Source organism: Amphibalanus amphitrite, unplaced genomic scaffold (genome assembly GCF_019059575.1).
Source record: "Amphibalanus amphitrite isolate SeventyFive unplaced genomic scaffold, NRLGWU_Aamphi_draft 000235F_arrow, whole genome shotgun sequence".
Taxonomy (NCBI): Eukaryota; Metazoa; Arthropoda; class Thecostraca; order Balanomorpha; family Balanidae; genus Amphibalanus; species Amphibalanus amphitrite.
In genome coordinates this window covers 471,325-498,832 of record NW_024881730.1, presented here as the reverse complement: position 1 = coordinate 498,832, position 27,508 = coordinate 471,325, and the positions used below count along the sequence as shown (strand labels likewise).

Below are 27,508 nucleotides of genomic sequence, written 5' to 3'. Positions count from 1 at the left end.
ACACATGTCGCCTGGAAAGCCGTGTATTGTACGGGCGCGCGCCGGTGGGGGGACACGGGGGACACAGACCGCGCCTCCGGCCGTGTCAGATGTGTGCGGGGCCGGCGGGACCGAGCAAACGGTACAGACACGCAGCCAGGAGCGGGTCAGCTGACCGCGGGCAATACAAAACAGACGGCGACCGGCGGCGAATCAAAGGGGTGCACCAAAGCATCATCAGGGTATGAACTCGCGGTGTGGGGAGGGTGGCTGGCAGTAAAACAAATAACAAATCATTTGAACTTAATACTGACCGGAGGCTGCGCAAATACTTGCAGGCGAAACAGCGCCCCTATCACGAAACTGAACTTTGCACCATGAACATAGGAACAAGCCATCTCCACAATCTCAACACTTTTCAAACAATACACATCCTGAACAATATAGATCGGATCAATTCACGTTCTGAACACCGACCAGATGCCGGAATACTGCGATCGAATCGAGAGTTGATATGACTCCAAACGAGGCTAAGGTATTCCAAAGCTGCGTAACAAAGTCTACGACGAATGTAGCGTTAACGTTCGGACGTTACCGCTGGAATGTAACACTACTGAAGCTAAGCAATCTCTTACGAGAACTATCTCGCTAAGCAGGAACTGGCGAGAGACCTGACTAAAACCCGCTTTCACTTCCGCTAGACTATCAGCAAAATGACAAACTTTCTCTCGGCCAAGTCGAAAAGTCTCCAAAGTCTGACAGCGAACCGGACATCATTTCTCAATCGCTGTCATCGGTATGACGGCACACGGCGCCCTACACAGTGGCGCCTGTAATAGCTGCTACTGACAAACAAGAAACAAACAGCGACGTAAACAAACTGAGTATGACTAAAGCCAAAGCTTCTCCGTAAAAAACGAAACGCCTGGTCACATCACCTCTATGATAAATTAAGCTCGAAACGTAATACCACATCGGTGTAATACCTGTGCAACGTGAGATCTACGCAATCACTCGTCTCGAAGGGACGCACAGAAGCACTCGGCTGCTCCGCTCCACCTGGCTGACCAGTTTGTGCAGCAGAGTCCCGGGACAGCCCGCGGCGGGCTGCGCTTCTCACGGGCGGCCTCACAGACGGACACACACACACACACACACACGGACACGACTCCGCGAGCCTGACACGCCGACAGAATATCCCGCTCTGGACAGAGGCCCTGCTATGGACAGACTGGGCATAACTCTGGACAGAGGCAGGCTGCTCTGGACACAGGCGAGTCTGCTCAGAAACACCAGTTTGGACACCGGTGGACTAGACAGGATGGCTCTGGAGAGGAGTGGACCTGCTCCTGCTCTGGAGGGACGACCTGTCCTGCACAGAGGGGCCTGTCCTGCACAGAGGGACCTGTCCTGCACAGAGGGGTCTGTCCTGCATAGAGGCCTGTCCTGCATGGGGAGAAAGACAGGTCTGTTCTGGACAGAGGTGTCTGTTCTGGGAAGAGGCGGGGCTGCTCTCGAGACGCCTACCTGCACGGTGTGTCCCACCGGAGCCGGCCCGATAGGTTGGTCAGGGGGCGGCGCCGGCCGCCGGGCTGGCCGGGCGGGGCGATCAGGCCTGCGCGATCGGCGGCGTGGCCTTGGGACTCGGCAGCGGCTGCAGCAGCAGGTGGCGGCTGTCCAGCAGCGAGGCCAGCTCCACCAGCAGCTTGTGCAGGCTCGGCTGGTCGAGCAGGCCCGACTCGGGCAGCGCCGGCTGCGCCCGCGGCTGGTACTGGCACCCCTGCAGCACCGACCCAGACGCACGTCACACAAGGAAGGGCATCCACAACCGTATTCGCACGCCATACACTTAACCCGCGCGGGGCTGGGGTCCCCAGCCGAACGCGCGGGGCTGGGGGGGGGGGGGGTAAATTTTACCCCCCCCCCCTGTTATCTCCCGAACTAATGGTCCGATTTGGAAAATTCAAACGCCAATCGAAAGCTCTCATCACGAACTACTAAAAACATGTACTTAATTTAAAGTTTGAGGTCAAGGTCAAGGTCAGGTCAAGGGTACAAATTGCAAGTTTCTACAGTATCGGCCTTGCACCGTAGTTGCCGAAGGATGGAGTCATGGACTGAGACTGATCGCCCAAAACGTGTTCTTAGGCTACCAAGACAATATTAGTTGCATACAATATCATTCAGAGGTCAAGGTCAAGGTCAGGTCAGGTCAGGTCAGGTCACCAAAAAACAAAATATAGAAAAGGGCATGTGCGACACATGTTTTATGGGTCATTTTACTCATAGAATTCAATAGGCACACTCAATAAGTGATATGGACCACCTCTGGATGAATTTCAGGTCGAGGTCAGGTCAAGGTCAGGTCAAGTGATGTCAAATTTTTAAGTTGGTTGTTAAGGCCTAAAAAGGTGTCTATCTGATGCAGTTTTTCACGGCGAATCGAATGGTGCTATTTTTGTTTCCGTACGAGGTCTAGAACTTCCAAAAAAGTCATTTTTCAAAAATTTTGTGTGTCGTGACGTCATAAAATTTTGAATAACTCCCACATTTTTGAACCGATTCTTCTAAAATTTGGTATGTAGGTGCACATAGACCACTTCTCTGACATATATTCCGGTTTTTTCGATAGACTCAAAATTTTGGATTTTATAATGATTTTCCCAAAAAAATCAGTTTTTTGAAAAAATTTAGGCCAAAGTCCAAAATTTTCAAAAAACCGAGATAGCCATTTGATAGACAAAGTAAAATTACGTATAACCTTTTTTGTTACGTCTTGATTCCTTTAAAAATGAAGATGTTAGCGGCGTTTGAACTTTTGCCGTTTTTGAGGCGAAAATGGCGAACATGACGTCACTAAAACGTCAATTTCTCAAAAATTTTCCGACGGATTTCGCTCAAATTTTCAGGGAAGGTGTCAAATTGATGTAAGAAAAGGTACTGAAAGTTTGGCGGCGCTGCGCGCCGCCGTTTTTGAGATATCGCAAAAATTCGCGAGGGGGGGTAAAATTTACCCCCCCCAGCCCCGCGCGGGTTAAAGAGGTTTAAAAAACTGGCGAATGGTGTCAGTTCGGTGCAGCGCAGTATCCCTGGACGTCGTTTCCCTCCCTTTCTGACGACTACCGGGGGTAGCGGACTGACCTTGAAGGCGCAGTGGTACCGCAGCACCACAACGCAGAAGATGTAGCGCAGCAACAGCAGTCGCAGAAAGTCGTCACCGAAGAACTGGATGTAGGCAGGGTCTGTCGGAACACGTCACACCGGTCACAGTCCACGTCAGTAGGGCCCTACTTTCAGGCACTGTCCATAAACCAGCCGGCGGGCTGAGACTGGAACCACATAGACAAACTCGTGACAGCAGTGCTAAACAGCTGGACAATCAGTAACCGAACCAGTCATGCAGATCAGAGGTTCCTCGTAAGTACAACACACTAATCCCGTGTCGACGGCCCCTTCACTCTCAGCCCACTCCCAACCCCGTCCTGCATCCCGGCCGACCGCGGCGCACTCACCGATGGAGCGACAGCTGGTGACGAGCCGTGCAGCCTCCGCCATGAAACGATTCACTATCGCCTGACCCTTGTCCCAGACGTGGCCGCGCAGGCTGGCCAGGTTGAAGATGAAGCAGAGCGCCATCAGAGGCGAGTGCAGGAACAGGGTGAACAGACTGCCCTTGGACTGCTCCTCTTGGTACGCCTCTGGCACGTACTGGGGCGACATCAGAATGACCAGCGTCTGGCCGAAGTAGTTGGGCACATTTTGGAACACCACCGAGTTGTTGGAGTCGGCGATCACGAACAGCGGTTTTCGCGTGAACGGCTGCAGGTCGCCCGGGTAGAAACAGTGCAGGTCCTTGATCATCACCTGCGGGTGAGACAGATTTTGGTCATCCTTCAGTTCTTTCGATCGTCACCCGTTCTCCGCCGGCTTGTCGCAGACACACGACAATTCTGACTCATATTGACTGACTGTCATAGTCTGCACACGGTCAAACGCATGGCACCATGAAAGATGGCAGGGAAGTTTGAGTTGAGTTTTCCTGGGCATCGCCCACCCTGCCCCAGCCGCGCACTGGACAGTGGACACTGCCGACTGACCTGCCAGCGGCCCTGCGTATCCAGCTCCTTTTTGCTGTTGGTGACCACGCCGCCGAAGTCGTAGCCGGGGTCGTCGTTGTGTTTCGGCGTCGAGAAGCTGCCGTCGGCCGATAGGTACAGCAGCATGGCGCCGTTGGCCGGCAGTTCTTTGAAGCCTGCGGGTGGAACGGTCACTGCCAGTGAGTCGGCAGCCGGGGATAAAATCCTGACAAGGCCGCGGCTCCACATGGTATACTGGGCTCTGGTCACCCCCGCTGCCGTCCACAGCGGTATAGCATCAGATCAGTGGTAGATATAAATTATAAGAGGGCCATAACTAGGACGGCGGGAGAGAATATTTATAGCACCATTATACCTAAACGGGAAAGCCTTGCACCCACACTGACGGCGGCCCACCATGTGGTCAACCCCCATCAGACCTTTACCGTCCCGCCCTTCTCTCACGCACGGCACAAATGACTGTCTCGCCAATTCGATAAACCGGGCCCGACGTTCACCTACCCTGTCCGTCCGTCAGTCCATCTAATTCCATTCCTTTCCGACGAGTTTCTTTGAAATGATCACAACACAGTAAAATGATTAATAGATGAGCGTGAAATACAGCGACTGAGCTAAAAATCTCACCGGAGGCCAGGAAGGCCATCAGCTGGCTGAAGGTGGGCTTGTACAGCAGGTACTTGTGCGGGTTCTCCCGCTTCCCCACCGTCCGGCCGGAGTCGCCGTTCTCCTGGACCAGATGACAGGTCAGGTCACCAGGTCAACATACATCGAGGCCGTGGCCGCCGGCCGGATGCCAGTTACTGCCGGCATCGGCCACGGCTGAAGCAGATTTATGAAGCAGGCTTACTGACGAACATGGAATGCATGACATGCATCTGGAAAGCGGGCGCTGGAAATAACATAAAATCAGCAAGAAGAGCATAACTAACAACCTAGTTACAGACGATACTAAGGGGAGCCGAGCAATTACATGGGTTATTTGACAAAACAGCATTTCATCAAAGGTTCGTGTCACACCCGAAAAAAGATCAGCTATGTCGCACTAACAGAGGAAAAGGGGAATGACTGGCACTGACGCAGGCAGAACGGGAATAGGCCCTCATTACTGACGTAGGGCGTGCGCGCCGAGTTGGGCGACGTTTCGCAGCTGTTGTGCAGCCCATCCTCCTGAGGCTCCCGTTCCAGCGTCTGCAGCATCCGGAACATGTCGATGGTGAGCTCGCTGAACTTGGCCTGCCGGTCACACAGAGACACACAGAGACGGGAGACGGTTGTCAGCGCCATACCGCCGGTCGGGCCACTCCGATCTATCAGGGTAGTGTATAGACACTATAGGAAAGAAGTGTATAGGACAGTACGCTCTTGAATGGTATCGGTCTACTGAGCTTAATTATAACCGTTCCTGGCGGAACAGCAAGTATAAATGTCGGGTGGATCGCACTCACCTGCTCGGCGCAGTTGCCCACCACCAGAATCTCCTGCAGTGAGAGACACATGGAGGGGGTACGCTCCACGGGCGGTACCGTCAGCGGGTCCAGCCTGCAAGGGCAGACGAGTACCGTCAGTTGCGACTGCTCAGCTGTGCAGGCTGAAAACTACAGCGCACCAGAGCTGAGCGGTCAGTGACACTGGCGGACACAGAACGGCGAACGTACTGCAGCCCCTTCTCCATGCAGAAGCTGTTTTTTTCATTTATTTCGTTCATGTAAGGCATGCGCAATAAATACATACAACTTATTCATGTATCATCCTGTTACTCATGTAGTAGGCATGCGTATTACATACACATAATTCACTGATGTATCTTCTTTGTCACTCATGTACTGTGCTAGTGCAGGCATGTGCATTACAATGCAGAAGCTGGTTAATGAGGGTCACATCATGGCTCTAACGCCCCACCCCCGTTCCGGAATGGATGGGGGCAGTGCTGGACTCCTCCACTCGAGCGATCTCATTCACTCAGTAGAACACAGAACAGCAGTGTTTACCCTTTCCCACCACTTCCTGAAATGGTCTCAACTCTCAGACCTTATTTACACTTTCGACCGAGCAGCATCGTGCTACCGAATCAAAGGAGATCTAAAACATCCTCGAGACGGATAGAAGACGACACTCACCTGTGCGAGAGCACGACGTGGTTCGAGTCCACGTCGAGCACGCTGACGACACTGTCGGCCTCAATGAACGAGTGGATCTCACTGAGCACCATCGACCACTCGAGCTGATCCTCGGGCTTGTAAGTGCTCGTGTACTCCTCCACGTGCCGGCCCAGCTCCTGGCGGAGGCGAACGGGTGGAAGGGGGACATGAGGGCGACACAGCCTTCGTAATTGGTCCAGCAATCAGCGGATATGCCTCCAGCATTACAGCTGGAGCTTGAAGCGTCGACACCCAAAGTCATGGAGACAATGATCATCGGAAGAAACTTAGCATACTAAACAAACTGCTTCAAACAATTTTAGGGGAAGAAAACTTTAAAGTAAACTGTTAAGCAATAATACATCGCCATTATCCCCTTGTACACATTCAAAAGACAACAAAGAGCATTTGATACGGACTACCGGATATCTGTCGGTGCTCACCCTGACAAGATCCTTGACTAGTTTCATCTTCTTCAGCAGCAGACAGACGACCACGAAGCGAGCGTAGTACCGCAGCTTCTTCACCATCATATCTGGCCGGCTGAAGCACATGACACGGGTCAAACACAGCTGCTAAGTCAACCAAGTTAGAACGTCAGACACCGCTGACTCACAGCCCAGAAACAGCTCAGACATAGTTAAGTACAGCTTAGCACCAAACTTCAAACTCAGACACAGCCATGTCACCAAACTACGAACGTCAGATACATGACCTCGAACGACGTGTTCGGCGGTTGTAACGTTTTGTGATTTGTGTTGTAACGTTTTGCGCGCTCGGCGCCAGTGTCCTCACTTGTCGTCCTTGTTGGTGCGACTGTAGTAGGCCCGGCCACGGATGGCCGAGTAGAACGAGTAAGCCTCGTTTAGGTAGTTTGTTTCACTGGTCCGCAGGCTGAAACACACGCAGGGGGACAGTGTCCATGGGTGTGGAGCGGGACGGAGCCAGAGGACGGAACGGCCGGTCGTGGTCCCGACTACCCCGGGCCGTCGGATCATATACGGTAAATTTTAGCGGCTGATGAGGTCAGTTGAGTTGCTGATGCACCATGAGTCAGGTTAAATGGCGATATTCCCTGTGCACCGACACATAGGGCCGAGCTTCAAAGGTTTTATGAAAAAAACTCAATGCAGTAAGTAGCAGCGATGGAGCTGGATACAGCTGTTGGCACACTCACTAATAATGGTAGTAGAGCTGTCCGATCTTGGAAGCGATCTCGCCGATCTGCCACCGCTTCAGTCCATATTTGTGGTCCAGCACCAGCCTGAGAGCAGGAACAAGGTTACAAATACACAGAAACATCGCCAAATGCAGCCGATCGCGGCGATAATGTGATAGTGCGGCGAAGACAAGCGAGAAGAAGGCACAGGCTGAGCTCCATGACACTGAATTACAATGGCAATGAACAATGAAGACAGTCACATGTAAGTCTGCTAGATCAGACTGGTGAGGTGACACTGACCTGTGCTGCTGCTGAAACTTCCATAGTTTCGTGTAAACGTCGAATGTTTTGCCAAAGTAGGACTGCCACTGCCTGTGGCCATACTGCGGCAGATCCCTGGGGACCAGACAGAGAATAATGCTTAGGACGTGATGCCTAAATGATGTGTGATGGCAGAAGCATACCTTGCCCTTGGTCATCACACTAGTTTATGGTCTAAAAAAAATCATAGACAAATACGATTCATAGATATAAGATTTTCGAATTATTTTTCAATGGGCTAATCAAAACAGCCTGGAATTCTGAAATCCGCAAGCAGCTGAGATGTGAAGATCACATAGGTGTGATCATAATCGATGTGACCATAATTGATGTGAGCCATACATGCATGATGCATGATACCAAAGGATAGGTAGGTGCCTACTTTCACACACAAGGGAGATACAGGTTTTGCACTTGGACACATATCACATAGCACATACCTGAGGCCATTGAAAAGCTGTTTTGATTTTTCAAGCTGATGACAAAACTCATTCACAATCTTGGTTTCATGCTCATCCATGTCAGCTGCCATTCTGCACCTGTAAAGCCAGCAACATATTCATAGGTACCACAGGTTTTACATGTTTGAAGCTAGGTATACAACATGAAAACATAACATAGGGTAGAGTGGGGCAAAGGGCCCAGGGCGGGTCAAACGCCCACCCCTCTTTTTTATGAAGTGCTCGACTTTTCGAAGAATTCTCGATAGCCATTTTCAAGAACGAGCAGGAATCTACTTTTGCCCCCTTTTTCGGATCTACAAGTGGGTTGTTCTGGACGTAAGATAAAGATTAGTTTATTTCAGACAATTTTTAGATATTACATGTTTTCATACTACTAAAACTTTGTCTGACAGAGATTAAAGTAGGCAATGAAATTTAGCTACGCAGAACCTGCGGATTTAAGCTACGTTTTGAGCATTTACTGGTTTGCAACACAATCGTCACACGCTTAATTTTGGTGGACTTCGTTTTGAATGTGCTGTTGGGGTAATACGCCCACTTTGGTGTGGGACAAAACGCCCATCATGGGCGTTTTACCCCTAATGGGAGTTATACAGTACGGGTATTTGCGAACATTTTTGGCTGAAAGTGAGTGTCGGGATACGTTTCTACTGCTCAGGATTCTTATGAAATATGCAATATACTGGTTAGTATCGCCTGGAACAATTTATTCGCACGAACTAATCTCCGCTCTTTAAGGCGGTGACAGCCCGTTGACTGAATGAGGAGTGGGGTGGTAACAACAGTGTTCAAGATGTGTTTGGTGGTGTAATCTATTGATTTAAAGTCAAACGAAATGAGAATGGATAAATACTGCATTCCTTTGTCAGAGTACCGAGCGTGTAATGAAACGTTCAGGACTGGGCGTTATGCCCCACTCATATGAGCGTTATGCCCCATGGGTGGGGCAAAACGCCCGATTTGTAGTCCTCTCAATTCGGATGGCATATCTCAAAAACCATGCATGCCACTTGTTTCTGATGTGTTATTCGAAGAAAGCCAAGGTAATGAGCTACCAGATCAGCTACCTAGTTGTCTTTCAAATTTGTAAGATAAAGAGATACTGGGGCTGGAAAGTTAGGGTGGGCGCTTTGCCCCACTCTACCCTATAGTACATAATGGATCACAAACTATCTATAGGTAGGCACCAATCAGCTAAATATCATCATCTTTATCCTCAGGTCACCAGTCATGGAAATAATTGCAAAGGATATTACATGTTCAATCACATAGGTACATATCCTGAATTCAGTGATCTGCATCCCACAGACAATTATTATTACAATTACTATTACAATTACAATTGGTATTATTCCCACAGACAGGGGTCATTTGGACCCCTTAACTATTCTGGGAGGTCTACTTTATTTAATGTGGTCATAATATTGAAAAAGTGCTATAGTTCTGCTTATTAGGAACAAATTATGATGGCTGATCCAACACAAATCAAGGTCTCTTGCCATTAATCTCCTGATTAAGCTGACAAAGGTAAGCAGTGTGCTGAATCAGCTTCACTTTGAAGTTTGACAACTAACCTAGATTGAGATATGGGATCATGGATTTTAAAAACCAACTCTTCACACTTCAATTGAAGCTAAAACAGCTAGCATTTTGGATGGCCTCCAATACCCATCTTCAGACTATGGTGCACCTCATATTAATGGTTTGCCTTGGGTTTGCCATTAATGGGAGCATCTACAGACAATTGTGATTGGTTGAGCAGAACACATTATTCATGTAACCAGACCATAGTGACACCAGTAATTTAGGTATATCCCAGACCATGCAAGTACATCATTGATGGGGAGAATTAGCATAAGCATCTGAATTCTCAAGCTAGCATGATTGTGATAAGACAGCCTACACAACACACTACCTATGCCTTTTGTAACAATTGTCTGTCACCTCCAGTCTATCCTTTTTTAAGTTATTTGTTTATTGGGGCCTTAGGGCGCACCAACTACAAAGGTCATTTTGCGCCTATCTTTTCCGAAAAGTGAAGCTTACAAAAAATTCAAAATGCATTAGGTGTCCACGGAACTGTTTGGACACAAAAAAACAAAATGTTGCATAAAAAATTTGAACCTGGGTGGAATATAGAATCTACCCAAAGCAGTGACAAGTTGAGTGATGATTCACCACGCTGAAGCAAAGCAGAGGCGCAACCAGCGCAGTTATTTCTAGTTTATGTCGGCAGGCTGCTGAGTGCTGAGGCCTCTAGACCACTTACAATTTAACTGTGAAGGCCTTGCTGTGAAAAAAATTAAGATTTAATAAACCCAAAATCCACAGTAATTGGCTCACAAACTTCACCAAATTAAGGGGAGCTAAAATCTTCTTAGCTCACTGTTGAACGGTATATAGGGCCTTGTGTTGAACGAGCCATAGGAATGAGCCAAAACACTTCTGCTTGAAATGTGTACGAAACTGGCGCAAAATGTCACGATCGTATTTATTTTACGAGATTACGTCAGCGCTAGCGTTTTTACCGGTTGTTCATTTGACGACGTACAACGCGAGCAGAGCTTTCTATAACGTCGGAACAGTCAATTTGAGTTACACGTGAAAATTGTGCAATGTGCATTGGTCTTGTTGGGTGACAGTTGGAGAAATAATTTTTTTCAGTGTAGGTTATTCTGTGGCAATTCTGTGGGTAATTCAAAACTGTTGGCTTGGAGTCATAAAGTTGTTACTTCTAAATTATTTTAGTTTTTTACACTGATGCGCCACAAGAAGTGTTCCGCTATCAGAGAATAAGGACATTTTGGCAACCCAAAATGCTGGTTATTATAATTCCTTTGATCGTCTTCCTGAGCTCCATTTCTCCAAGCATTGTGACATCAGTAAGTATTTCATCTCCAAAACGAATCCTGTTTAATTTTTCAACTTAAATAATCCATAAGCATAAGTTTGAGTTGAAGATGAGCCTGCTGCATTTAACTCATAATTTTTCTGTTAGTGAGATCAGTTGGGCAAACTAGACATTTGGAATCAAAATATGGAGGCATCAATAATTTGATTCTGGTGGGAGGAGCCATGACCAAATATGGGCATGGAATCAATTTTTTGATTCATTTGGGTACACTTTTGACTTCAAATGAATCGTTACGGTTGAAAAAAGGCCCATGACGGTGAGATTTTTCTTTTAAAAGATAGAAAAATGTGGTAGGTGTGCAAAAAGTGTTACCTCAAAGCTAAGAAATTGTCCCTTTGGCCTTGTGAATGGGAAAAAGACAGGGCCACTGTCCATCACGTAAAAGCTGTTTTGAGGAAATCACACTGTATGTTATTTTTGTACCATGAATCACATACTAACCAATCAGTATTTGTGTAAAATGGCAAAATGAAATTTTTAAACCCCTAATTATCATTGTTGTAGTGCTTTTATATTATTTATATGGTTTTTACCTGTTGCTTCAGTTTTTGTATTCTTGACATTTAAAAATTGTGAATTGTTATCAAATGTAGTGAAGGTAAAGTACAACAATGCTATAGGTATCAGTTGTGGTGCTGAGGATACCACTAAATGAGAATAATAGCAAGATAAATGCTGTATTCTTGCAAGTCATTGTTGCCTATCTGTTAACATTACCTGTGAATCAAAATAATGATTAGCCAGCTGATGGGGAATCAATATTATGATTATCTGTTTAAAGTGAATCAATTCCTTGATTGCCTTTCACTACCTATAGAATTCAAATTGTTATGATAGGAGCAATATTATTTTGCTTAGAAGATAGTTCAAGCATTTCTGTTCAAGATCAGGCATGCTCCTTCTTGAAACACTCTCTTATTTTTATGTGATTGGTAAGTTAGAAATGGTCTGCATTTATGCCCAAAAGGAATCAATCTTTTGATGCCTCCATATTTTGATTCCAAAGGTCTAGTTTGCCCAACTGAGATTGAGATCAGTAGGTAAACCACATGATAGGTAGGTAAACTACAATGCAAGAAGCAGTTTTCAAAGTCAGTTAATAAAAAGGAAAGCATTGGCATTTATTTTATATAGTAAGTTCCATTCATACTGCCTATTAAGTAGTACTGCCTGGTACACTACCTAGCAATAGGTAATTTGATGTTTTTGGTGGATTGCATACCTACCTAGTCATTGGCAGTCACCAATGACTATGGGTAATTCTATTTTGTGAACATAAAGGGTGCGTTTGGAGACTGAGATTGAGATTGAGATTGCCAACTGAGATTGAGATCAGTAGGTAAACCACATGATAGGTAGGTAAACTACAATGCAAGAAGCAGTTTTCAAAGTCAGTTAATAAAAAGGAAAGCATTGGCATTTATTTTATATAGTAAGTTCCATTCATACTGCCTATTAAGTAGTACTGCCTGGTACACTACCTAGCAATAGGTAATTTGATGTTTTTGGTGGATTGCATACCTACCTAGTCATTGGCAGTCACCAATGACTATGGGTAATTCCATTTTGTGAACATAAAGGGTGCGTTTGGAGAGCGCGGAATATTCCCCGTCATCGAGAAAATTCCCTGTGTTGCGTTTGGAGAGGGACATTCCATGCCGCCAATTTCAAGGATCAGCACTACTGTGCCAAGTTGAGTTCGTGGGATTTTGTTTGGGTTATTTAGGTTGGCCCAGTGCTCTTGGTCTGACTTGCTCTGAAGCTCTTGAAGAAAGAACAACTAAGAAAAATCACATTTATTTTCAAAAAAGTCCCATCTGTATTGTGCCCCCCCCCCCCCAAACACAATCAACACAACACTTCAAATTATCGTTTTCATTGCTTCAGAGGACAATCACACAACTGAGAAAGCATTATCAATTGTTGGATTTGCAATAAAACTGATCAGGGTGGAAACAAACGCAAGCAATATCCATTTATATTCAATAATATACTCACTCGAGCATATTGATGGGCGCCGCCATATTCGCGGGAACGACGCGTGAGATGCTTTTTAGATTCCGCGCTTTCCGCGTCCGTTCCGCGGAACTTTCCCCGGGAATCGCTCTCCGAACGGCACAATCGGCGGAAATTTCATGCCAGCGTGGAATATTCCCCGGGAATCTGCCTCTCCGAACGCACCCAAGATATCTGTGAATTTAGTCAGACTCAGCTGGGGCCTGGGTTATTTGACCTGGTTTATGACTGACCTTGTTGTCTGCCTTTTTGTCAGATCGTGAAGCTGCTGCGGCCGTCGGAGACGCCGGCTCAGGCCAGTCTGCGGGCTCAGATCCGGGAACAGAGGGCACAGCTCCACTCGATGAACATGGTGGACGAGTTCGCTAGCTACGCTCGGGTCGAACGGAAACTAAACAAGCTGCAGGCCGAACTCAATGCGATTGGTGAGCTAATGATCATTTTCTGCTCCAGTGCTCTGTTAGTCTATATTTGTGTCGACAACGCTAAGAATTAGCTACGTCACTGATCTTTCATTACATTTTTTACTTTGATTTGGTTCCAACAATCCTGTAGCTCATACGGTAGTAAAAAAAGAAATATTGTATGAACTTGTGAATATGCACTGTTTTTTGTAATCACTGTCTGTTATTTTCAGCGTCTCAAAATCGCACAAATGAACTAAAACTGAGGCTGATGGTTACCTCAATCAGCTATTGCATTACGGTAAGTTGTCTGTAAGAGATTGAGCGCAGTACTACTGTTATCTGTGGATTGAGATATTTACAGGTTAATGTTTACATTCACAATGTTTTGGCTGCATTCTAGTATAAGCCTTTTGATGCATTTCCTGCCTGTTTCGATTGCTGCATTGATTGCTGGTATCCCCTCTCTGGTGACGTCTGCTGCGCCATGTTTTCAGGGCGTGTCGATGCTGTACGTGATGCTGTTTTACGGCTCGGCGCCGGTGCTGCGGCTGCCGGCGGCGGCGCTGTTCCCGCTGGGCTACCTGCTGGCCATGCCCGGCTGTCCGTCCGGCTGTGTCAGCGCCACCACCTGGGTGCTCATCTCGGGCAGCGTGGTGCGGCGCGCCGTCTCGGCGGTCACCGGCCGCTGATGGGCCGCCGGTACCTGCCGGCCGGACGGAGGAGCAGTACCGGTAGGAATACCGCTGTGGGTGCGCGCCGGACTGACGGCCGGGACTGTGACACCGCACTGCCCCTGACCCCGGCGACTGGGAGTGTTTACCGTAGGTAGGTACAGTCTGTCTTAAAAGTACCGCGCCAAGTAACGGTGGATCCATCAAGCCTGACCGAGGAAAAGCCTGCTAAATTTGAGTCACCGAAGCAGTTGACATTCTCGTCCATTCCCCAGGTCAATTGGTTCGGTGACTTTCAAATTAAAGCAGGCCCTTCCTCGGTCAGGCTTGATGGATCCACCGTCACTTTGCGTGGTACTTCTAAGACATACTGTACACCAGGGATGGACCCGGGTCCGGACAGAGCATGGGGTGACGCTTCCTTCCCCGTGTTCAATGCCAATGTGTGTCTCGTGGAATATTTATAACGGCGTATTAATTAAGATTGGGCTCGGGTAGACATTTTTTGAGATACGACGTACGAGTGACATGAACGGTGGACAGACGTGAATGTGGACTGTGGGGTGTCTGGCCACGATGATCGAATGTATACAGTGGTTTGTGATGGCTCCGAAACTGACAATATAATTTGTAAAGGACGAAATTGTTCAATGAATCGCTGAGTACCTATTCCTAATTGTCGACGGTTAATGTGAATGGTATTTGAAGGGAACGAATTTATTTGATGAGAACTGATTGGTTGCGAATTGATAAACAAACAACATAATTTGACAGAAGTAAACCGAAGAACCTTTCCAAGGAATTGCAATGCTTTAACCACCTTCTCGTTACGTTTAAAATATTCGGGCCCTTGAATCGGCACGAATCACTACGCACAGTGATGCAAATGGGGCTCACGAGTGGCCATAAATACCAAAAAGTCAAGTTTACCAAACCGAGTAAATCGCGATATGGCCAACCAAAGAAATGTTTGGGGCATCTGAAATTACAAAGCTTTCATGTTTTTGTCAAAGCCGGCCTAAAGTATGATTGTCAGAAGTCAAGACATTTTCTATGTCCTAAAATTACTGTCAGGTACTTGCAAGTTCAAACACCGTCAGCGTGCGTTCATTCGGTTCATTTCATACAAACTGCAAAAATTATACATGGCAATGTGATCCCTAAAGCCTGCTGCTTCTATTTTCTAATGCCGGGTCACAAAAAGCCGTATCTCTGTTCTATTCTGTTTTGGTTCGGTGGTGGTCTAACCATCTGTCATGTTGCAATCGCAGTTTTTTACTTAAAATTGCTTGCTTTCGTTTCACGTACAGGAGTTTACACAGCGTGTGCCCGTTTGTCCACTATGCCTTACCCTTCCCCAATCATTTCTGAGCCGCATCATGGAAAAGGCGCTAGCACAGGGCAGACCGGCGCTATTGAGGTTTTTGTCCGGCGCGGTCGGGTGTCGCCTTGGGCGGTGGGTGTGCGGATTGCTTTCACCATGGATTGCAATTTCGATATGTTTGGCTTTGACCTGCTACCAGTGGGTCAAATATTAACCATAAGTCAAAAGTAATATGCTCACTCGCGAGATCTTGTCAAAAGCAATCCGTTGGTTTTTGTCGCGAGGTGCTAGGACGCTTCGTTAGGAACAGCAGGGGGATGCACCTACGAACCCCCGCTGTGGCCGCCCGCCCGCGGCGCGGCCGCCCACCGCGCCGCGGCACCCGACCGCAACGGACGAAAACTTTAGTAGCGCCAGTCAGCCCTGTGCTAGCGCCTTCATTCTTTCACGGTGCGGCTCAGAAATGATTAGGGAATGCTATAGTATGGTGGACTAACGGGCACACACTGTGTAAACTGCTGTAGGTGAAACGAAAGTTTTTTTTTGTAAAAAAAACTGCGATTTCAAGATGATGACAAATACATAGTTAGATCAACGTCAAACCAAAAAAGATACGTTTTTTTGTGACCCGGCATTAGAAGCAGCATGCTCTGGGGATCATTGCCATGTATAATTTTGTCATTTGTATGAAATGGACGCACGCTAGCTGCGCGTATCGGACAATCATTTTACGGCATAGAAAATATCACGACTTCTGACAATCATACACGAGGCTGGTGTTGACAAAAACATAAAAATCATGCTTTTTCAGACACTCCAAACATTTGCCTGACTGGCCATATTACGATTTATTCGATTAGGTGAGATTGAAATTTGGGCCTTTTCGGTATTTATGGCCACTCGTGAACCCCATTTTGCATCACTGTGCTACGGTTCACTTTTATACGGCGCATTGGTGGAATAATTCAATATCCTGGCTCAGATACGGGATTTTATCTTTGGTCTGACTCGTTTCCGCGTTTCTTCTTATGCCGCTTTCAAAGCCCCATAATTCGTTTTTTTTCCTTCCATATAAGAGGAGTCCTTGAATAGCGATCAGGCTGGGGAGGATGTGTCTCGAGCGCTGTGACGTACCAGCCGAGCAGACGGGACTGCTCGAGTATAGACCATGGGACGTGGATGATCGATGAGAGAGGCCCGGAGATGTCTCTGTGTCGCGCTCAGGTAACGCTCAGTCCGACCAACACTGGTCTGGCACTGTAACTGGAACGACCGCTCTTAGGCCGGTTTAACATTTTTCCTTCTTTTACACACTCGGAATCCCTTGCATTCTGAAGGAGGAACAGAAATCGTGATAATTTTTTCCTATTTGGTAGGTAGGTCAGGTTAGATTATAATTTAGGTTGTTATGCTCTCGGTATCCTCGAACATCGAAATTCTTATTTTATTTATTTATTTACTTTTGTTCTTGTGAAAGTGTACTAAAAAGCTCTGGATTTTCAACGCATTCAAAGGGCACCTTAACCCTATTAGTGGCAGGCTCCTGGCTACCCCCTATTAGTGGCAGGGGGGGCTGTTTACGACCCCCCCTTGATATCTCGAGATCTAACGGGCCGATTTTCAAAATTCAAACGGCATTCGATTTCGCTCAACGTGATCTACATTTCTAAAAAATAAAAATTAAAAAATGTCAATAGGGGGGGGGTAGAGGGGGGGGGGGGGGGGTAAAAACGGGCAAATTGCAGGTACATTTTAGACTGTTTATCACGGCCAGGTTTCTGAACCAATCTTAACGCAACTTTTGCCGATCGATAGAGAATGAACAAGGAATTCACATGGATCCTAAAAATATGCATTTTCAAAAATCATAGGCGGATACAGATCATTGAGATTGGGGGTACACAAAAAGTATAGCAAATAAGGTTTTTGTTGGTACTGTTTCTAAAAAGGGTGGTAATGGTCTTGTTATGTTATAATTTTCTTATGAGAGAACGACTAAAATTGTATTGGTAATGCATAGGCGGTGCCAGGGCACCTATGTTGGGAGGTAAAACATAACCCCCCTTTTTGGACGCCTGGATCCGCCTATTATAGCAAAAACGTGTCAAAAGAGGATGCACAATAACTGTATATGTTATCACATGATACCTTTTATTCACTGTTCGTAAAACTGGTGCAGCATCGTGATCTTCGCCCAAATGACTCGCTTCACGAATAGGACCCCCCAATTCCCAGTGCTCTGGAGCCGCCCCTGGTAAAGTTATGAACTTGAAATTTTCAGGGAATGTGCCCAATTTAGTTTTAGGAAAAGTCAGAAAATTTCAGCATCGTAGCTTCAGCGGTTTCGGAGATATTCCCGAAAAACCTGAGGGGTGGATAAAAACAACCCCCCCTGCCACTAATAGGGTTAAGCTTTTCCGCTTTGAGAAACATTTCTATGTTCACAAAAAAATTGCGGGACCTATCGTGTTATATATCCCGGATCTGTCTGCACATGATAAAGTCATTACGGGGATCCGGACCCCGTGGTGATGGGGCTCGTAGCGACCGATAAAGTAATATAAAATTCATTTTATCTATGCATGCGTACTGGCATCGCTAATCGGCACGCGACGATTACCCACCGTTCGTCGTACTCAGGCATGTGAGCGGCGTCGGCGTCGGCCCGGCCGCCGGCCCGGTCCACCCTAAAGGCGGCGCCGCCCAGGCGTCGCCGTCTGGGCGGCGCCTCATTCAGTGCCCGGTAGTCGCGGTGACCGCGTGGTCCGAGCCCGAGCCGCGAGACCTGGTGGGAATGACGGTGAGTACCCACCGGGTGGGGATAGTGTTTGGCGCACGGGCCCAACGCTTAATAAATACATCGCCCGTTCTCGATCAGCCGAAATTTCAGGTCGCCAGAGGTCAATGGAGGTAATTTTCCGCTTTCAACGTTGTTCGATGATTGACAATTGACATATGTATAATTCATGATCTAACAGAGGTAACCATCGTAGAAAAGACTTTTTGTTGTTCAATGTCGTTTTAGTGACAACATAAATGTAATGAAGAATCCCTCTATTGTTATCGAAGTGAAGGAGCCGTCAGCCATCAGTCGTCAACATTTGATGGTCACAGACGTGACGGCCTAAAGCAGCAATTACCTTGGTAATTTTTTTCCCCCAGGTAATAGGTAAGTGTGGCCTCTGAACCTTCAGAACTCAGATTCTAACGTCAGATGGGATCTGAAAAGTCGCATAAAACGTCGCAGAAAACTCTGTTTAATTGTCTGTCTTTCACTCCAAAACCTTTCTTGGCGGTTGTAAATCTAGCAAGACTGGTAAATCGAATGTCAACCGAAACATGTTCGACTGAAACATATTGACCGAAAGCCTACAAATTTGAACTCATGAGAGTTCCGATGCGAGTTTGCATATGTATACTCCGGTCCCGTAGCTCAGTTGGTAGAGCGTTGGACTCCGCGTGGTGAGAGTACGTGTTCCCGGTTATAGCAGTCCGGGTTCTTAGCGCGACGGGCGCTTGACATATGGGCCTCCTGACAGGCATGGTTGCGGTTGGTGGCAGGCAGGCCGTAGTCAGGCGAAGTCAGTGAGGGGACCGGCCTTGCGCGGCTATGTGCGCACGTTAAACTTTGGACTCTAAATTCTGCCATAGAACTGGAATTGCGCGATCGGAGGGTAGAGGGCAGGGTCACCGCAATAAGCTTCGCTTAGCGGTGGCTCTGTCCTTGTAAATTCTTCCTATCAAAAGGTTCGGATTAAATTTATAAAAAAATACTTTTGCAGGTATTGCTGCATTTCTGACTCTTGCCGAGATAGTAAACGATCCAACTATTGCCCCCGGACCCGAACGGACCCGAACCGTTAATCTTCGCTCCGGTGTAGCAGAGACCCTATGTATTGACACACCAGCGAGCTTCCCGTCCGTAAAATTACAGATATCGCCTTGGACAGCATGTCTCCAAGACTTTGGCCGGTGCGAGTTTCAAGTCGACCATCGGTCGACTCTCAGCAGGCCTGGGCTGAATTGTGAAGATGGGCTGGTTTTGAGAATATCTGCGAACCGTTTCACCCTTTACCCTAGCGTGATAATCCTGCTCCAGGATAATTTAATCGCGCGAATTGCGATAACGATATGATGCGATCCTGTGGCTGTCGTAGGCATGTAAATGCAAAAATGCATGTTGGAAGTTCCGAAAAAAATTATCTTATTGACCTGTATGCCTTGGATATCGGATCGTATGAGACGGCGCCAGGTACCATCAATATTGTTTTTATAGACCAGTAAAACGCCTTTTGGGCGAAGAACGAGCGAGCGAGATAGTGAGCCCTGCACGTGCAGAAGGGCGAGAGGGTACTTCCAACGGGCTTGTGCAAAGCACCCTTCTAACCGGTCGCTAGCGGTGTGCCAAATTTGAACGCAATCGGCCCAGCCGTTCCTGAGATCTGGAAGTGACATTCTGCACGTGCGTACGTGCAAACGGGGTTCAAAATGACTTTTGCACGGCACCCTACTAACCGGTCCCCAACCGTGTACCAAATTTGAGCGCAATCGGCCCAGCCGTTCTCGAGATCTGGAAACGCCCCCTGCACGTGCGCACGTGCAGTAGCACCCTAACCGCACCACATGGGAATGCATTGCCTGGTGGGTGCCTACCTGTATGCCAAGTTTCAGCGAAATCGCCCCAGTAATTACCGAGTTACTGAAATGGGAACAAATTTGGCACCTCTTATTGTTGTATTTTGCACGTGCAGTGGGGGTCACTCACATAGATCAAGAGTATCCGACCTTTGGTAGAAGGGATGCAGCTACCCTATAAAAATGACCGCAAGACAATCGCTCAAGCCGCTGCTGAGATATGGGCCTCTCAAAATCATTACTTTTGCAAAACTGCTTGAACACCCTTGACATTTCACGTGGCACGTGCCACGACGGTCACTGAGATGTATCAAAAGTAGTCAATTACGGGGTAGAAGGGATGGGGCTACCCGGCAAAAAAGACCGCAGGCCATTCGGTCCAGCGGTGGCTGAGATATAAGCCTCTCAAAAGCGTTACAGGCCGGGCCGGGCCGGGCCGGGCCGCTCATACTGAGATTTTTCCGTTATATTGAAAAGACTTCGCTTCGCTCGCTGCGCTCGCTCGCTCGTAATGACAAGTACGCATTCGTAATTTGCTTCATTTCCTTGCCTTGAAGTAGGTTGATGGTAAATACCAGTAAAACGCCTTTTGGGCGAGGAACGAGCGAGCGAGATAGTGAGCCCTGCACGTGCGGAAGGGCGAGAGGGTGCTTCCAACGGGCTTGTGCAAAGCACCCTTCTAACCGGTCGCTAGCGGTGTGCCAAATTTGAACGCAATCGGCCCAGCCGTTCCTGAGATCTGGAAGCGGCATTCTGCACGTGCGCACGTGCAAACGGGGTCCAAAATGACTTTTGCACGGCACCCTGCTAACTGGTCCCCAACCGTGCACCAAATTTGAGCGCAATCGGCCCAGCCGTTCTCGAGATCTGGAAACGCCCCCTGCACGTGCGCACGTGCATTAGCACCCTAACCGCAACACATGGGAATGCATTGCCTGGTGGGTGCCTACCTGTATGCCAAGTTTCAGCGAAATCGCCCCAGTAATTACCGAGTTACTGAAATAGGAACAAATTTGGCACCTCTTATTGTTGTATTTTGCACGTGCACTGGGGGTGACCCACATACATCGAGAGTATCCTATTTTGGGTAGAAGGGATGCTGCTACCCTACAAAAATTACCGCAAGTCAATCGCCCAAGCGGCTGCTGAGATATGAGCCTCTCAAAATCACTACTTTTGCAAAACAGCTTGAACACCCTTGACTTTTCACGTGGCACGTGCCACCATGGTCACTGATATGTATCAAAAGTAGTCAATTACGGGGTAGAAGGGATGGGGCAACCCAGCAAAAAAGACCGCAGGCCAATCGGTCCAGCGGTTGCTGAGATATAAGCCTCTCAAAAGCGTTACAGGCCGGGCTGGGCTGGGCCGGGCCGGGCCGGGCCGCTCATACTGAGATTTTTCCGTTATATTGAAAAGACTCACTTCGCTCGCTGCGCTCGCTCGCTCGTAATTATGTTGCACCCTTCATTACTTGTATGCTACCATTATTATGTGACAAACAAGTCTGTCGGTCGGGGTCCCTTTAGACGGCTTCACTGTTGTCGGACCTGCCTTACATGTATGACGAACGTGGTGCGAAGCAGGAAGTGGCGAGGATCGTGCCGCGTCTCATGGCTGGGCGTGACCGATCCTATCGTCGGCAGGATGAGTTGGGCTCCCCGGCCCAGTTCGTCAAGGCTGTCCAGACCGAGATCTAGCCGATTACCTGGAGAGGCGGGCGTAAACCTGAACCAGTTGGACTGATGACGTACAATGACTTCATAGGATCAGTGTTTGAATCTGTCTTCATCCGTGTTCGGCATCCAGCACTGACGGCCCTTGCTGTTACCTGAGGCTGATCGCCGGGCCGCTCATGAGCGGAGTGACCCGGATCCAGACGGTCCCCCTGCGCTGCAGTCGGCCGGGGGCGGGGTACGGGAGCAGGCGTGTCCTCCGCACAGCCGGCCGGACTGGGCGGGGCGGGGTGACGGTATCAGATGCGCCGCCAGGAGCGGCCACGCCATCCGGGTGCCGGGCCGGCGGCGGCGGCGGCGGCGGCGAGGCCGCCCGCCGCACTCGGCGGCGCCCTGCCCGCCGGCGCCGACAGCCGAAGGTCGCCCATGGCGGCCGTGTGGTCCGCGCCGGACAACGACCGACCCGAGCGGCCGCCCCCGCCCCCGCCTTCGCCCCAGCCGGCACCGACAGGACAGCCGTCCCAGGTGGGGCGCAGGTGCCGTGGACTGCACCACTTAAAATGGCACCTTGAATAATCGTCGGCCAATGGGCTTCATTTGGGCTGATGCGACCGAGACGATTGTTTATATTGAAAATCAATAACTTTTCATTCATAATTAAAGCTCGGAAGAAAGGACAAGGAGAAGTTGAGGAACTTTCGACTAGGGCCTTTTTTCCGGCAGACGGCAGGAGTCGGCGTACGGGCACCGTGCCTGGTGCCATGCGACTCCGCACTCGCCACTCCAAGGGGTTGTGATATGACTGGCATGAAATACCGGCATGAACTCCTCAAATGGGCGAAATTTGTTTCTTTTTAACGCCGTATGAAGTTCTTCAGTATTGAGAACCACCATTCCGCCATCCTACCGCTTTTTTGTCGTGCCATCTTGGAACGGAAACTTTCGAACTAGGCATAAAACGCAACGAATGCTAGTTAGGTACCCTTCCAGCGAAGATGTTTTGATGAAACGATGTAAATTTGTGGTCGGTTTCCGATAAATTGTAGGTATTGTTGGTTAGCATTTTTTGATAGCATGGTAATTGGTAAGGACTAAGGAGGTGTGGAAAACTGCTCTTGATGAGCATTCTTACTGCGAATTTCGCCTTTAATTTTGAGAATTTAGACTATTGCCCTGGTCGACTTGTCTTAGTGCAACGTAAGGATACCTACTAGGGCCGCGCGGCGATCTCCGCTGGAGGAAGGTAGGCTGTCCCGCAGCACACCCTGCCGGCCAGCAGACTGGAGCGGCAGGCAGACGCGGAGGCACGGCGCCGGGCGGCGCCGTATACTCCGGGAGGCTGTGATATAATAGCCTAACGACATGTGCCATCCATTCAATACTGGATCACCTTGCCATAGATGCACCGATCTTTTTACCTTTATTGGCGAATAGGCCTGGATGAAAAGGGACGGCGCCATGGGCATCATCTCGACCCCGTCAGGGCCGCCCCGGCTCACCGGACGATGGATGGAGTGGTGTAGTGGTGGGGCGGTACCGGGCCCCCTCCCAGGTCCCTCCAGGGCCGCCTTGGAGCACCGGACGGCGAAGAGAGGTGTAGGACGGTGCAGGGCCCCTCTCAGGCCCCGCCAGGGTCGTCTCGGCGCGCCGGGCGGCGGAGAATCTGTATCGGCCGCTCATCTGTGGGATGACGCGGCGCAGCGGTATGGGAGCGCAAGGTCTCGCTGTCCGTCTCGGCCACCGGATGATCAAGGTGAGCGGGCGCTCCGAGAGCCACCCCGGCGCGGAATGGACGCCCGCGGTCAGACACGACGCGGAACCGACCCCACCAGACGAGCCATTCTTTGAATAGTTCGGTCAAATAGAACTGGAAAGGTGGCTCGAGCCTCGAAACGAAGTGCGTAACATTTAAGGCGTTTTTTTTTGTGTTGTGCAGGATTGCCTATTGCATACTATAAATTGAATAGCGCGCCAAATGCGTGTCACATAAAATGGCTTCTGAAACGGCCTTGTTTAGGGTGCAGGTTGTCTCCAACTAAACGTCTGAATTAGCGCCGTCTCGATGGGTGCGATAGTCCCATCGATCAGTTGGCTGTCAGCGGCTCCGCCCGTACTGCTGTTCTATCCACGGCTCCGACCCACCACCGGCCTACCGTCGATCGCGGCAGGTGGCCACAGGACGAGACGGACTACTCACGGTATCAAGGTCGCAATGGGCGCGGGCAGGACCGTGGCCCCAGACCGGGACGGGACCATGACATGGAGAACGGAAGCAGGTGGCGGCGGTGCTCCGTAGGACACTGTCCTTTGAATAGGACCCTGCGACAGATGGGATGTGCGACAGCCGTAAGACGATAAGAGATAAATAAAAATCACTTGTCGCAAAAACATAAAAGGCCGCATTCAGGGGAGGGTACACAGTATGCGCCGTTTAAGCGGAAACTCTCCCTGTGCTTGAACAAATAAATAATGAATAAGCTAGTTGGAAAATATGCTGGCACCAGAATGTGCGCCGCAAATGATTCTTCGAGCTGAGGGCATTATTTCGTTCCCCGCCGACAGCCGGTGTCTTTTTTTTCACCCGGCATCGCCACCGGATATGACGCCTTTGAAAGGATCCCATTCTACGAAACAGTCCCCTAATTGTCCCGAGGGGATGATGTGACAGGTATAATTACGTTCTTATCATATAATTCAGTTTCCACACTAGCTGAAATATGAATCCCTCAAGCTTCTTTATAGAGTAGCATCTGCATTGCCACTTAAGATTTTAAACGCTGAAGGCCAGGTTAATGGACTTTGAATGCTCCATGTAACTCAACTCCTACGTAAACACGGCTGAAGTGTCACTGGTCTGTCGGTTCATTCCTGTTCATGTCTCCCAAAGTGTGGTGTCTGCCAGTCCACAGCCTGACTCTCCAAATGTCCCTGTCTGACCGTCCTTGCCTCCCACCGTCCGGTGTCTTGACCGTCTCTGTCCCTCCAAATGTTCCTGTCTGACCGCCCCTATCTCCCACCGTCCGCTATCTGCCCGTACCTGCCGTCTCCCGCCGTCCCACTTCTGACCGTCCCTGTCCTCGCCCTTGACCGGTGTCTGCGCGTTTCAGCCGCAGCTGGTTCTGTGCTGTGTGGCCGCCGTCTCGGGCGCGGCGCTGCCCCACCTGTTTCCGCCGCCGCTGGTCCGGTACGCGCCCTCGGCCGTCTACCACACTCAGTATGCGGTGCCGGTGCCCGTCTCCGGGCCTGCAGCGGCCGCCGACGGCACGGTCACCCTGGTCACTCTGCGGGTGAGTTCTCCGAGCCCGTCTCAGCTACTGGGCGGGGTGGCCTGTACGCGTCTTTCCACAGATCACGGCATAACAAGCTCTTGTAATCCGGGGACTGCATATGTAAATATTATCGCCAATTTTACATAGGCCTACATCTCAGCTTTTCAATCATCTGAGGAAATTCATCTGAGATGGTATTCATGTTTGATATCGTGCTGCATTTATCTGATAATATTAATTGTATTATAATTTCAATCGCAGAGATGCATCGGTAATATCACCGAAGGGAACTTAATGCGTCTGTCACCGCTGCTTTGTTCAAGGTGTTTTCCCATTGCCGCTATCCTTCAGCTGACGGACCGTTCCTGTCTCTCAGAACTCCAAGGACAGCCCGTACCTGCTGGAGATGCTGGCCGGCCGGCTGGAGGAGCGCGTAACGCCCGTGTTCACGCGGCTGCAGTCGGTGCTGGTCGAGGCAGCGCCCGAGTTCACCAATAGCAAGGTCTCCGAGGTGCTGCTGGAGCTGCGGCTGGAGAGCCTGGCGGACGGCGGGGCCGGCGAGCAGGAGCTCCAGCTGCGCGACCCCGGCGACGCCGTGGTGGTGGAGGCGGCGCCGGCCGAGGACCCGGCCGACGCGCCCGCCGACGCCGTGTTCGTCAACTCGAAGGAGTCGGAGGCGCTGCGCGTCCTGCGAGTTCAGAGCCTCCGCGAGGGTCTGACGGGCCGCCGGCCGCCGCTGGTCAGCCAGGATGCCATTATCGTGGATGCGGAGGCGGGAAGTGGCGACTCGGAGCAGGTATAGACACTGGTGGCGGGGAGTGTTGGACGGACGGGAACGGTCGGCTTGTCGGCAGACGCTGCAGTATTGAAGCAAGCGGAGCGAGGCTTGTACGGCAGGGTATATACCTACACCCGAAGCAGGGCAGTGTTAGCAAAGTGTTCCACGCGGAGAAGAGCAGCTGTCAGATATATTGTGTAGACGCGGGGAGAGAGGCCAAGAAAGCGCGATTTATTTGGCCGGAACGAGGTTGGGACGGCAGGGTGTTCACGCAGTACTGAAGAGGAAGACGGCAGGGTTTACGCACGCGGAGCGAGCGGCCGACGTAACGTCAAGAGGGTAACCAGTGCGGACTGCGGGGGGCCAGTGGGGACACAGAACCGCAGCCAGTGGTTCACTGTAGTGTAGGCATGGCGTAGTGTGGGATTTATATTGACCGGTTTTAGTTGTCGCCAAATTACTTACAGCTAATGATCGACTTCAAGTACAGCTGCCATCTCTTTAACCCGGCGGCCGCTGGGCCTCCGCGCCACCCGCCGGCCGCTGGGGGGGGGGGGGCATAAAGTTGCCCCCCCCCCTTTACTTCTGCGACGATATCGTCGCAACGCGAAGAGATAGAGAAGCGAAACTTTGCACACATCTTCCTGAATACCTAGCCGAGGTTGTGTCCAAATTTGGTGTCGATCCCATTTGAAGTGACGTCACAGTGACGTCATAAGTGAAATTATAGATTTGCGACTCTCATATTCCTCACGATACATCACATATATGGGACCGAATATAAAGGGCCGATTATTGGTCAGAAACTAGATGGAAGTGTAGTAAGATGTTTTAGGATAACAGCAGGTGCTGTCTAGTTCATTTACAGTCGAGTTTCATGCTCAGCGTCATCAGAAACGGTCCATATCGGAAAACGACAAAACTTTATGACGTCACTGTGACGTCATCTTAGGTGCTACAACCACCAAACTTTCCTCAAACATTGCCTAGGTATTCATTAGAAGCTATGCCAAGTTTCACGTTCGTAGCTCTTCAGGTTTCGGAGATATTTCACAAAACGTAAAGGGGGGCAACTTTATGCCCCCCCCCCCCAGCGGCTCGTGGGTTAAAAGCCGAGACGGCGTGCGCCCGGCCTTCCGCACCGCCGATGCCGATCGACAGTTAAAGATACCGTAGCGTATAGACACTCAATGATATTCATCCACGTCCGAATGCGAGTTACCATTTACTAAGATGCCTAGCGTACGTAGATTTAGAAGTAAGCACACCCGCTGTAACTCTTTCGTAGATTGCGTTCCTTCAGATGACGATTCATGCTAGCTTGAGTCTTGCTTTATGCCGCTAACAGCTCAGAATTACGCGACGCGACCGTGGGAAGTGTGAAAGACATTGTGGCGATATGGTCGTGGGCGTGGCCAATGTTTTGCGTGCAAGTGAGCGAATGACACTGTGAGAGTAAATGCGAAGGGGTTCTGCGAGCTGCATTCAGGGAGCTTTCTTGCTGAACTGCAGATGATAACCCGAGTCCTGTATGCGTGCCGTGTGCTGTGACGGGCCGCCGAGCGTTCAGGCTCGCTGTATGCTGCGGTGTGTCCATGTGATCGCCATAATGAGACGTCCATTCCGGAAATAAACGCGGCTATGTGAAACAGTCGTG

At 49.5% G+C, this 27,508-nt stretch overlaps 2 protein-coding genes across 5 annotated transcripts; one reads left to right on the top strand and one right to left on the bottom strand.

Annotated features, from left to right (window-relative positions):
* Positions 1-10: 10 nt before the first annotated feature.
* Positions 11-10,656, bottom strand: LOC122385912 (protein SCAI-like). Of its 2 annotated transcripts, none has more exons than XM_043374546.1 (14): positions 10,431-10,656; positions 8,138-8,236; positions 7,677-7,772; positions 7,392-7,478; positions 7,010-7,108; positions 6,658-6,757; positions 6,194-6,351; positions 5,522-5,615; positions 5,187-5,309; positions 4,701-4,803; positions 4,077-4,231; positions 3,492-3,843; positions 3,121-3,221; positions 11-1,759 (listed from the first exon to the last, which is right to left on the bottom strand). In XM_043374546.1, exons 2-14 carry the CDS (start codon positions 8,227-8,229, stop codon positions 1,589-1,591), a joined length of 1,731 nt encoding a protein of 576 aa, XP_043230481.1. In that variant the 5' UTR covers positions 8,230-8,236; positions 10,431-10,656; the 3' UTR covers positions 11-1,588. The 2 variants fall into 2 exon arrangements, with proteins under 2 accessions (XP_043230481.1, XP_043230482.1); XM_043374547.1 differs by having other exon boundaries at positions 10,548-10,586.
* Positions 10,657-10,779: 123 nt separating this feature from the next.
* On the top strand, positions 10,780-27,502 carry LOC122385913 (guided entry of tail-anchored proteins factor 1-like). 3 transcript variants are annotated; one of them, XM_043374551.1, is made up of 5 exons: positions 10,780-11,043; positions 13,348-13,516; positions 13,729-13,796; positions 13,993-14,229; positions 24,912-25,050. In XM_043374551.1, exons 1-4 carry the CDS (start codon positions 10,978-10,980, stop codon positions 14,185-14,187), a joined length of 498 nt encoding a protein of 165 aa, XP_043230486.1. In that variant the 5' UTR covers positions 10,780-10,977; the 3' UTR covers positions 14,188-14,229; positions 24,912-25,050. The 3 variants fall into 3 exon arrangements, with proteins under 3 accessions (XP_043230486.1, XP_043230485.1, XP_043230484.1); XM_043374550.1 differs by lacking the exon at positions 24,912-25,050 and adding an exon at positions 14,542-14,812 and having other exon boundaries at positions 13,993-14,319; XM_043374549.1 differs by lacking the exons at positions 10,780-11,043; positions 13,348-13,516; positions 13,729-13,796; positions 13,993-14,229 and adding exons at positions 18,205-18,293; positions 25,450-26,352; positions 26,957-27,502 and having other exon boundaries at positions 24,912-25,091.
* Positions 27,503-27,508: the final 6 nt, after the last annotated feature.

Coding starts and splice junctions, on each gene's coding strand:
- LOC122385912 (XM_043374546.1), bottom strand. CDS start 8,229: ATGGCAGCTGACATGGATGAGCATGAAACCAAGATTGTGAATGAGTTT. Junction 6,758..7,009: donor CGCACCAACAAGGACGACAA/GTGAGGACACTG, acceptor CATGTGCTTCAG/CCGGCCAGATATGATGGTGA. Junction 3,844..4,076: donor ATACGCAGGGCCGCTGGCAG/GTCAGTCGGCAG, acceptor TCTCACCCGCAG/GTGATGATCAAGGACCTGCA.
- LOC122385913 (XM_043374549.1), top strand. Junction 25,092..25,449: donor TCACCCTGGTCACTCTGCGG/GTGAGTTCTCCG, acceptor CCTGTCTCTCAG/AACTCCAAGGACAGCCCGTA.